The 11,870-nt window shown below is 32.5% G+C and overlaps 1 protein-coding gene across 1 annotated transcript; it reads left to right on the forward strand.

Annotated features, from left to right (window-relative positions):
- The first annotated feature begins 2,903 nt into the window (after positions 1–2,903).
- On the forward strand, positions 2,904–10,051 carry LOC127091654 (pleiotropic drug resistance protein 1). The gene is made up of 22 exons (XM_051030341.1): positions 2,904–3,542; positions 3,631–3,719; positions 3,808–3,892; positions 4,105–4,264; positions 4,463–4,539; positions 4,647–4,700; positions 4,797–4,887; positions 5,043–5,344; positions 5,431–5,712; positions 5,804–6,120; positions 6,203–6,363; positions 6,658–6,761; positions 6,849–7,005; positions 7,097–7,204; positions 7,283–7,776; positions 7,859–8,149; positions 8,225–8,308; positions 8,383–8,516; positions 8,597–8,824; positions 8,908–9,079; positions 9,238–9,492; positions 9,579–10,051. Exons 1-22 carry the CDS (start codon positions 3,099–3,101, stop codon positions 9,834–9,836), a joined length of 4,347 nt encoding a protein of 1,448 aa, XP_050886298.1. The 5' UTR covers positions 2,904–3,098; the 3' UTR covers positions 9,837–10,051.
- The last annotated feature ends 1,819 nt before the right edge of the window (positions 10,052–11,870 follow it).

Raw genomic sequence — 11,870 nt, forward strand, 5'->3', positions numbered from 1 at the left:
TGTAATTTGATTAAGATCATTGGCAATGACGTCCCATACACCCTTATCAACGGAGTTGATATGGATACACATACAAGCTTTCCAATTGCCATAATTTTTGCCGGTGAAAATAGGTGCTCTATTATGCGCCCCTTTAGGTTCGGTAACCATTATCTAATAAGAAAATCTTAAGACCGGAAACAATCGGAGCTCGTGATACCACTTATTAGACGATATGCCTAGATTTAGAAAGGGGGGGGGGGTGAATAGATTCCAAATAAAAAAAATATTTGAAACTTTGATTTAGAAAAATTTATGGCGCGAAAGTAAGTTTAAAATATTTCCGGGATTCACAATCGTCTAATCGAACCTTCAATTGAAAAACTCGGATATGCGTATGAGTACCAATGATATGATAATAATTCACAAGATGGTTTGTCAATACTTCAAGCACTGAATTGAATACTCTAGTATACTAACTATCTATCTCCAATGTCAACAACACACTAAAGACTAGTTGACATAATTCGTCAAACACTTTGCATGCAATCAACAAAGTTTGGATATTTGTATATTGTTTATAGTTTTTAAAAGCCAATCAGCATCAAATGGTAAGTGATTACTACAACAACACAATTTAACAAAAAATTCAAAAGTTATTATCTAAACAATATTGATCAAGAGATCAAAGTAATTAATAATTTGTGTACGCATGGATTTGTTTAGGCAATTTCCCAATCGACCCCGCTATGTGTACGTCTGTCCTCAATTCAAATTCGAATTGAGATATTAATATAATAAAACTTACTTTTCAAATGTATCAATACAAGAGATGAGAAATCAAATCTCACAAACCCTAAGTTTGTTCTTGACTCTAGCACCTCTAAAAACCTGATCAAGTAACTAACCATGCCGCTTCAATTCACCTCAAAAGAAAATTAGGCAAATTAAAAATCAAATTTTGTAAACTCTATATCTTATATGTGAAAAATCAAGAATATTATTATTTGTATTTAATTTATTCTTCTGATATATGATAGGAAGAATATAGAATAGAAATATTCTAGAGTTATTTAAGAGAGATTATATTAAAAATATATTTCAAAATTTCTCTATAATTTTAATAATTAAAACATAATTAAAAGAAAAATGGAATTAATATTCTATAATAGTTATCAACATATTTGATCAAAGTATATAAAAAATTATTAAGTGAATATATTTTTTTTTTGTATTTGTCAGGATTCAAATTTGTGATCTTTTAACACTATGTGATTTTGTATTTTAAGAAGTGAAAGATAGATCTTAAAAGATGCCCAATAATGTAACACAAATGATATTGAACTAGATTGAGACCCGTGCGATGCGCAGCTGTTAATTAATATTTATTTATTTTGTATTGAGTTTTATATATGTTAAGAATTTTTATTTTGTAAATATGAACAACAGATTTATATTATAATATTTTATTATAAATAAGTGAGACAATAATATGAATTAATTACGAATAAAAAAATATATGTTTGTAACTTGAGAGTGACATACAAGAGTTTATTTTACAAATTGAAATAATTTAAAAAGATATCCTAAATGATTTATATTTTATTTTGATTCTAATGTATTTTTAATACGGATTTAATTGAAATACACTGACAGTGTAAAAGAATTTTACACTGTCAGTTAATCATAGCCGTTGGATGTTAAAACAAGTTTGACTTTTATTTTAAAAATCTATAAAGTAATGCAAACGGGTGATGGTGATGAATCGATTATGTAAAATATTTTACACTGACAGTGCATAGTAATTAATCTCTTTTTAATACTTGTCTCTCTTTTAAACATCTAATTATAAGACATATATTTATTTTTAGTCTTAAAAGAAAAATAAAAATTTATTTTCAATTATTATCGAATAAAGTATTCAATAGCTTTATAAATCTATCTCTAGAATGTCAAATTTGTGTTGCACTCTCTATTATACATTAAAAGTATTTTTCAAGTGGTTCTTTTGTTGCTATGATTTTAAGAAAACAAAAAATATTTTAAAGTGTGTGGATATGAACATCTCTTTTATTTTTAAAATTTTAAAAAATATATTTAGTTGGAGTAATAATAAATTTATTGTGAGTAAATTAATATGATATTTTTTAAAATAAATAAAGTTAATAATCAAATATTAAGTAATTGTATTTTTGCATTTGTTTGGATTCGAACTCATGAGAAATAATATGTTTTGACCTTTTAAAAATTGAAGATGAGATTTGAGAGATGCCACATAGGAAAATAAATGATGTGACATAGAAGAAGTTGAAGTATTCTAAGATAGTTTGATGCACCGATATAATATATATATATAAATAGATTGTTTATATTAGAATGTACGTTTAATTTAATATATTATAATAGATTAATTTTTCTTTGTTTAGTAATTATAAATGATATATTTTCATCCATTGTTGAAATATGGTGTTGATATGTAGGTATTCAAATAACACAATTTTTTTCTTTCTCTTTTACACATAACATTAATAAAATAATGTAATTAAAAGTGAGATGTTAATGTATTGAACAATGCATATAGTTAATATCTCCTACATCACCTATATATACAGTTCCATAACCCTTGAGAAGAAGGAGAAGCTATCTACCAACTAAAGTATATATTTTCCATGGTGGACAAGGACAACTTGTAACATGTTTCAACCTCGTGATAACAATAGTCAATGTTATACACTATAGTCATTTCTAATTGACTCCAACAATCCATGTTTAAGAAAATTGTATGTCTAATCATAGTAAGCTAAGCAATCATTTTCCCTATTTCTATTAAAATGAAATAAAAATAATAATTATGTTTAGTGTCACATGCTGTCTTTATATTTTAATATCAAAATGAAATATGTTTTCTGTGAGAATGTTGTATTTGTATAAATAAAAAAGACATGTTACAACAAACATAGATAGCGTGCAAAACCAGTGAGACATAAAAAAGGAATCAACAAAAACTATTATAACTCTTTTGTCATGACAGAGAATACAAAAACAACAACAACAACAAAAATGCTGATCAAAGTTTAAGGTTTTTGTTCTAGAGAGAGAGAGAAAGAGAGAGAAGAACAATGGAGAGTAATGAGGTATCAAGAGTTGAAAGTTTAAGAAGAGTTAGTAGTTCTTCCATGTGGAGGAACAATAGTATGGATATTTTCTCAACATCTGAACGTGAAGATGATGAAGAAGCACTTAAATGGGCTGCTATTGAGAGATTACCAACCTATTTAAGGATTAGAAGAAGCATAATCAATGATGAAGAAGGTGAAGGGAGAGAGATTGATATCAAAAAGCTTGGATTAACTGAGAGAAAGGTTTTGTTAGAGAGACTTGTGAAGATTGCTGAGGAAGATAATGAAAAGTTCTTGTTGAAACTCAAGGAAAGAATGGATAGAGTTGGAATTGATATTCCAACAGTTGAAGTGAGATTTGAGCATGTGAATGTTGAAGCACAGGTTTATGTTGGAGGAAGAGCTTTACCTTCATTGTTCAACTTCTTTGTTAATGGCTTAGAGGTAATTAATTCAGTTTCTGCTTTTTACACTTTTGTTGGATTATCTTGCTTTTGATTATTTATGAAATAATCTATTTTTGTTTGTTAAGGGATTTTTGAATTATCTCCATGTTATTCCAAGTCCAAAGAAATCATTGCATATTCTTCAAAATGTTAGTGGAATCATAAAGCCTCAAAGGTAAGTAAATTCATGGCTTTTTCTTATTTTATTTGTTCTTTTTCTAGTAGTTTTTCCTTTTCTTGTCTTGATGTGGAACTTATTGCAGAATGACATTACTTTTGGGGCCACCAGGCTCTGGAAAAACCACTTTGCTTTTGGCCTTGGCTGGAAAACTTGCTAAAGAATTGAAAGTAAGGAAACCTAATTTTATGTGTCTTAAATATTCGGGACGACACTGACACTGACACTGGAAATAATTTGAAAAAAAAAATATAGTTGAATGCAAGTTTTGTGTCAGAGACCGACACATTTTGAACTCTGATACGTCTTCTATCTGAATTGTCGTAGTTGAATGATATTTTAATTGTAATAAGTAATAATTTGATTGGTGTTGGAACTTTAGAATTCTGGGAGAGTAACATACAATGGGAAAGGACTAGAAGAGTTTGTGCCACAAAGAACATCAGCTTATATAAGTCAACATGATAATCACATTGGAGAAATGACTGTTAGAGAAACCCTAGCTTTCTCAGCAAGGTGTCAAGGGGTTGGACACAATTATGGTTAGTTTCTTCATTTTCAATACGACAATGTAAAGTGATTTATGTTTCGTTACATTCATGTAAAAGTGGATTAAACTATAAATTCTAACTTCAAGGTAGAATCAATTATGAAGGAAAAATCAATTTCACTCGATAACATTCAAACATTTCAAAATCAATTCTACTCTTAAGTAGGTTTTTAATTTCACTACTTATCAGATATGTTGACTGAACTACTAAGAAGAGAGAAAGAAGCGAAGATTAAACCAGATCCCGATATTGATGCCTATATGAAGGTGAGAAACAACTCTATGAAATTTATGTTTGAAATTCTGAAAACTTTGCATTATAAGAAAGCTGTGTTTTTTGTTTCTGTTCATATGATTCATTCAAAATTGTGCAGGCAGCAGCACTAGAAGGACAGCAGGCGAGCGTGGTAACCGACTATATTCTCAAGGTAAGATTCTCGATCCGTCAATTTAAGGTAATATAGATAACTTGTAAAGCAATGTAGTATTTTTTTTTCATCTGTTTTTGTTGTCAAATTTTACAGATTTTGGGACTTGAAATATGTGCTGATATTATGGTAGGAGATGGAATGATAAGAGGTATCTCAGGTGGACAGAGAAAGAGAGTTACAACAGGTATTTCATTTATCAATAGAAGCATGACGAAGTTACGTTCGAGTTTAATTTTGATACACTGTCTGCGTAAAAAGTATCGTATGTAAGACTTTAGAGTTAAGTTATGATTAAAGTCTAATGTCGTTATGATGTTTTTTTTGGTGAAAAATTTGAAGGTGAGATGCTGGTTGGACCTGTAAGAGTGTTGTTCATGGATGAGATATCGACTGGTTTGGACAGTTCAACAACTTTTCAAATAATCAGCTCGATCAGACAATCGATCCATATTCTGAACGGAACGGCACTCGTGTCACTTCTACAGCCAGCACCGGAAACTTATGAATTATTCGACGATATCATACTTCTCACAGATGGACAAATTGTGTATCAAGGACCAAGAGAGAATGTACTTGAGTTCTTCGAATCAATGGGATTCAAGTGTCCCGAGAGAAAAGGAATCGCGGATTTCTTACAAGAAGTATACTTTCTTTCGTCTTTCTATTAGAACTTCTTTACTTTCTTTTATTGATGTGAAGTTGATTTTGTTCTAATATTATGCAATAGGTGACATCAAGAAAAGATCAATGGCAATATTGGGCGAATAAAGACGAACCGTATAGTTTTGTTACTGTCAAGGATTTTGCCGAAGCCTTTCAGATATTTCACATAGGTCAAAAACTCGGCGATGAAATAGCTAATCCTTTTGACAAATCTAAATGCCATGAAAATATCTTGACTACAAAGAAATATGGTGTTAACATGAAGGAGCTGTTGAAGGCTTGTGCTAGCAGAGAGTTTTTGCTTATGAAGCGAAATTCGTTTGTCCATATATTCAAAGTCACTCAAGTAAGAAACATTCAAGAACTAATGTTCTGCATATCATATTCTATATTTCGTTTCGCTCGGCTCTTATGAATGCATTGTTCCTCATTTTCAGCTTATTTATTTAGCAATCATGACAACAACATTGTTTCTAAAAACTAAGATGCATAAGGATACAGTGGAAGATGGAGGAACATACATGGGAGCACTATTCTTTACGGTGCTAGTAGCGATGTTCAATGGAATATCCGAGCTAAATATGACTATCATGAAACTTCCTGTCTTTTATAAACAAAGAGATCTTCTTTTCTACCCTTCTTGGGCTTATTCTCTTCCACCATGGATCCTCAAAATACCAATAACTCTCATAGAAGTTGCTATTTGGGAAGCCATCACTTACTACGCCGTCGGCTATGATCCAAGTTTTCTAAGGCAAGAAGTCACCACATCACAAATAATCAATTAAGCTACCAAATTCATATTTGTTTCTTCGCTAATTAATTCTTTTTGGCAGGCTTCTAAAACAGTACTTGATATTACTATGCATTAACCAGATGGCATCTTCACTATTTCGGTTAATGGCAGCATTAGGAAGGAATGTTATAGTTGCAAACACTGTTGGGTCATTTGCATTACTAGTAGTTATGGTTTTGGGAGGATTTGTGATTTCAAGAGGTACACAATTGTAATTTTCTACTTACAAAACCACCAATGTTGTCTCTAAACTTTCAAAATTCCGCTTACTTGTCCCTCAAGTAATCAAATATAATGAATAGTCTCTAATGTTATGTTATGCTTATCTCATTAGTCTTAGTTTTTTTATATTGACAAAACGCTTAGGACTAACCGAACAAATTCGACAAGACATTAGAGACTAACGGAAAAGATAAAACAAATGTTAGGAACAAAATTGATCATTTACAGAAGCAATTAATTTCCATATGTTAAATCTGTTTTTTTTTTCATCAGAGGATGTGCACAAATGGTTTCTTTGGGGTTATTGGTCGTCGCCATTGATGTATGGACAGAATGCTATAGCAGTGAATGAATTTCTTGGACACAGTTGGAGAAAGGTAAACAATATATCTGTTACTATTCTATGCTAAACAAATTCGTAAGAGAAACAACGAGCTTTAGACAATGAAAATTCTATGATGCAGGTTACTCAAAATTCCAATGAAACATTGGGAGTTTTGACAATGAAAACTCGCGGTTTTTTCCCGCAAGCTTATTGGTATTGGATTGGTGTAGGAGCATTGATTGGTTATGTTTTTCTGTTTAATATTCTGTTCACCTTGGCTTTAAAATATCTCAGCCGTGAGTCCCGTCTTTCATATCTCTTTTTGAGCTTAGTACTTTACTTAGACATCTTTTCTGATATCATTGGATATGTTGCATTTTTCTGCAGCCTTCAGAAAGGATCAAGCAGGACTATCCGAGGAGGAGTTGCTAGAGAGAGATGTTTCAATAATAGCTGAAGAGTTTACACAGTTACCGACTCGAAAGAGAATTTCTGGTGCGTCTTTGAACTTTTTTTCTAGCTTATAAAGTTTGGTATTCAAGCCATAACATTTTGACTGTGATGGCAAAACAGAAACAAAGATGGCAGAAGAAGAACTTATGCCATCCGCGTCTTTTTCTGCAAGAGTTGATAATGGTAAAGCTAGTAGAAGTGGAAGGAGAGGCATGGTTCTTCCTTTTCAACCTCTATCCCTCACTTTTGATGAGATCAGATATGCTGTAGACATGCCACAGGAAATGAAGAGTCAAGGAGTTTTCGAGGATCGTCTCGAACTTTTGAAAGGTATCACTGGTGCCTTTAGGCCTGGAGTACTAACAGCTTTGATGGGAGTAAGTGGTGCCGGAAAGACTACTCTAATGGATGTTTTGGCCGGAAGGAAAACCGGTGGATATATTGAAGGAAACATCACAATATCTGGCTATCCAAAGAATCAAAAAACATTTGCTCGCATATCAGGATATTGCGAACAATTTGATATCCACTCACCTAATGTTACAGTTTATGAATCTTTGCTATATTCAGCGTGGCTTCGGTTACCACCTGAAGTTGATCAAGCTACTAGAAAGGTACAACTTTCTACTATCCAAAATCAAGGCATTGAGATGATGTAATAGATTATTAGCTTGAATTCAATTTTATGCAATGCAGATGTTTATTGAAGAAGTTATGGAGCTTGTAGAGCTTAACTCATTAAGAGAAGCACTAGTTGGATTGCCAGGCGAGAATGGACTTTCAACCGAACAACGCAAAAGACTTACAATTGCGGTTGAGCTTGTAGCCAATCCATCGATAATATTCATGGACGAACCAACCTCTGGCCTTGATGCTAGAGCAGCTGCTATTGTAATGAGAACAGTGAGGAACACCGTGGACACAGGACGTACCGTAGTTTGCACGATCCATCAGCCAAGTATAGACATTTTCGACGCCTTTGATGAGGTAGAATTTTGTTTTGGTCTTTTGGTTTCTAAAGTTAAAATATTTAACTAATTACTTCAATCTCAACCTTTTCAGCTTCTACTTATGAAATTGGGAGGTGAGCAAATATACACCGGTCCATTAGGCCGCCACTGTTCTCATTTGATTCAATACTTTGAGGTGAGTCTAATGTAAACGATGTCAAGCATATTATAATAGCATAAGCATATTCACTTAGTTTATGAATACTATAGGCTATTCAAGGAGTTCCTAAGATCAAAGATGGTTATAATCCTGCAACATGGATGTTGGAAGTTACATCAGCAGGATCAGAAGCAAATCTTAAGGTCAACTTCACTAATGTCTACAGAAACTCAGAACTATACCGGTTAGAATTCTTTCTTATACCTTATTGTATTAAGTACTAATTTATAATCAATCGGTCAATGATATTTTTTAATTGTTTAGGCGAAACAAACAATTGATCCAGGAATTAAGTATACCTCCTCAAGGTTCAAAGGATTTATACTTCGATACTCAATATACGCAAACTATGCTGTCACAATGTAAAGCTTGTCTATGGAAACAACATTTATCGTATTGGCGAAACACGTCCTATACAGCGGTTAGACTGTTGTTTACAACACTAATAGCATTCTTGTTTGGAATCATATTTTGGAACATTGGCTTGAAAAGGTATGTGGAGAAATAAACAAAACATTGAAATGAAAATTAATAAAGAAATGTGAGAAATGATATTCAAAATAATTGTATTACAGGAGAAAGGAGCAAGATCTTTTCAATGCAATGGGATCAATGTATTCTTCTGTTATATTTATAGGAGTACAAAATGGTGCCTCAGTTCAGCCTGTAATAGCAGTTGAGAGAACAGTCTTTTATAGAGAAAGAGCTGCTGGAATGTATTCTGCTTTGCCTTATGCTCTAGCACAGGTAAAGTCACTTGTGGCGGTGCTATGTCATATGTCAGTATCAGACACTGACATGTGTTGAACACCAGACACGTGTTTGTTCAGAGTTGTTGGTGCAACAGAGACCTTAATTAAGAATGATCTAAAAGTTGAACTAAAAACTATTTATTGTATTTGTAGGTTATTATAGAGCTTCCCCACATCTTGGTTCAGACCCTGATATATGGGATCATTGTATATGCTATGATGGGATTTGAATGGACAGCATCAAAATTCTTGTGGTATATTTTCTTCAATTACTTCACTTTCTTGTACTACACCTTCTATGGTATGATGACCATGGCCATAAGTCCCAACCAACATGTTGCTGCCATAATGTCCACTTCATTCTATGCAATATGGAACCTTTTCTCTGGCTTTATCATTCCCTTATCTGTAAGTTACACAACCTTCACATCTTTTATTAATTCTTGCATGATTATAGTTTATAAACTAACTTTGAAAATTGATAATAATGACAGAGAATACCAATATGGTGGAAATGGTACTATTGGGTTTGTCCTGTTGCATGGACCTTATATGGACTGTTGGCCTCTCAATATGGAGATAACATGGACAAACTTGAGAATGGTCAAAGGGTTGAAGAATTTGTGAGCAATTACTTTGGTTTTGAACATGATTTTCTAGGAGTGGTTGCAATTGTTGTGGCTGGTTTCTCAGTGTTGTTTGCACTTATCTTCACCTTTGGTATCAAAGCATTCAACTTTCAAAAAAGATGAAACAAGTACAAATGTTATGATGATTCTTTGACAAATAAATAGATCATAATCCAAATTCTAGGTTGTCATGTCATGTCCTTAGCATCAAAGTTAGCATGGCTGTACTAGAAATGTGGGAAATAATGTTTTTTTATTATAGTTTTATTTATTTATTCTATCACTTGGCATGTAAAGAACAAAAAGACTAGTTTATATATTTCAACATTATTATTTTTTATAGATGAAAGGATATATATATATATATATATATATATATATATATATATATATCAACGTTCGAAGCAAGATTGCTAGTTGCCCACATGTTGTTATCAGCGTTTGTTTATCACAACGTACATCCACTTCCCAGCTATACTGTTCGTTATATCTAATACTCTCCCATTTATGAAGACGCGGGGATGACATTTTCACATTAATGGTATTATATGGGAAGTCAACAAATAGAGCCAAATCCTAGAAAAGAGCATTTACTGCTTTTTTTTTAGTTTTAAGATCCAGATTCAAGAGGTTAAAAAGACATTCAATTTATTCTAAAAATAATATATATAGAGTTTCTCACTATCAATGCATGAATTGCTCTAAGACTGCAATAATTTTAAAGTTTCTGACAACCTTACACCATAATGAGTTATTCCGTATTGTATTTTTAGTAAGTACAATTGACGCCCATCATAAGGCTTCGGTAAAACTGATCTGAGCCACATTCACCACCATTCACCACTCGTTTTCGTCAACTCTCCCAAGAGGATGGCAAAATAGGATTCCAAGATTATTATCAGCACTATTGCCAGAAGTTTCGCCGATGGGGAGAATCCAGTTCTTCTTGCAGAAAATATGTTGGCAGGTTTTAACGTCAAACGTCATACGCGTCAGCTCTAAGCTAAATTTGGAGGAGAGAGTCTCATATCACCTTCTCCAACAATGACACCATTGATATTCTCCCTCACAACAATAATTTCATGGTCATTATGATACAATATGATGATTAGGATATGAAGCGAGTATTTATTGATCCTGGAAGTGTTGGGGAAAAATATATCTATGCACAAGGGAGCGTACTCACAAAAGAAGAAAAGAAGAAAAGAAGCAAAAAATTTAAAAATAAAACTCACAAAATTGTAATTCAACTTATAATTTTTACAAGGACAAAATTACAAATCCTCTCGTACAATTTCAATTCTTAAGGAGAAAATTACAAACTTTTCACACTGTAATTTTTGAACGGAAAAATTGTAAACCCTCAAAACTGTAATTTTTGGATAGAAAAATTGCAAGCTCTTTCGACCACACAATTTTGGATGGAAAACCTGAACACAACAATCGAAATCCCCAATACACCCAAAAGACTACATTTTGTTGTGTTGTGAATAAACTCAAACTAACTCTCCGTATATATAATAATACTTATTTTCTTCCTACTATCCGATGTGAAACTTGTATGAAAGTACTATTTGACCTAACAAATCATCCATTCATCCAAAGTATCACATATCTTCATTTTGTCATCAACTTCATCTTCAAAGAATTTAAGATCTTTATAATGATTAGTCACATTGGTAAAGTTATTACTCTTCAAATTTTTTGTCTTCTTTATCCCTTGATCATAATTTTTGTTACTCTTCCTTTTTCGTTGGATCATATTTTTTGTTACTCTTATTTCCTCCCTTGATCGTAACGTCAGCTCTGATACTAGTTGTTGAAAAAATAAAAATAAAAAAACAAATTATTGAGGACATGTCATTCCCACGTATTCGTAGATGGGGGAGTATTATAGATAATGAACAATATAACCGGTAAGCGGGCACACATTGTGATAAAAGGACGCTCATAACAACAAGTGGGCGATTAGCAATTGTCTTTCATGCGATGAGTATTGTCCTCTTTCCTCTAGTGAATCGGTCACCGCCTCTTGTTTATCCTTTGCAAATACACCAGTATATAGTCCCTCAAGCACGTGGTCTTGTAAAGGGATAAGTGATTTAGTCTTAAAATCCTATGCGATACTCTGATGGGAATCTCTCAGGAAAGACCTTA

This window comes from Lathyrus oleraceus, chromosome 6, assembly GCF_024323335.1.
Source record: "Lathyrus oleraceus cultivar Zhongwan6 chromosome 6, CAAS_Psat_ZW6_1.0, whole genome shotgun sequence".
Classification (NCBI taxonomy): Eukaryota; Viridiplantae; Streptophyta; class Magnoliopsida; order Fabales; family Fabaceae; genus Lathyrus; species Lathyrus oleraceus.

Bases quoted from the DNA above. Each gene is read 5' to 3' on its own strand.
- LOC127091654 (XM_051030341.1), top strand. From the start codon at position 3,099: ATGGAGAGTAATGAGGTATCAAGAGTTGAAAGTTTAAGAAGAGTTAGT. The intron at 5,345-5,430 runs GTATACTTTCTT...ATTATGCAATAG, and splicing joins TCGCGGATTTCTTACAAGAA to GTGACATCAAGAAAAGATCA. The intron at 7,777-7,858 runs GTACAACTTTCT...TATGCAATGCAG, and splicing joins TTGATCAAGCTACTAGAAAG to ATGTTTATTGAAGAAGTTAT.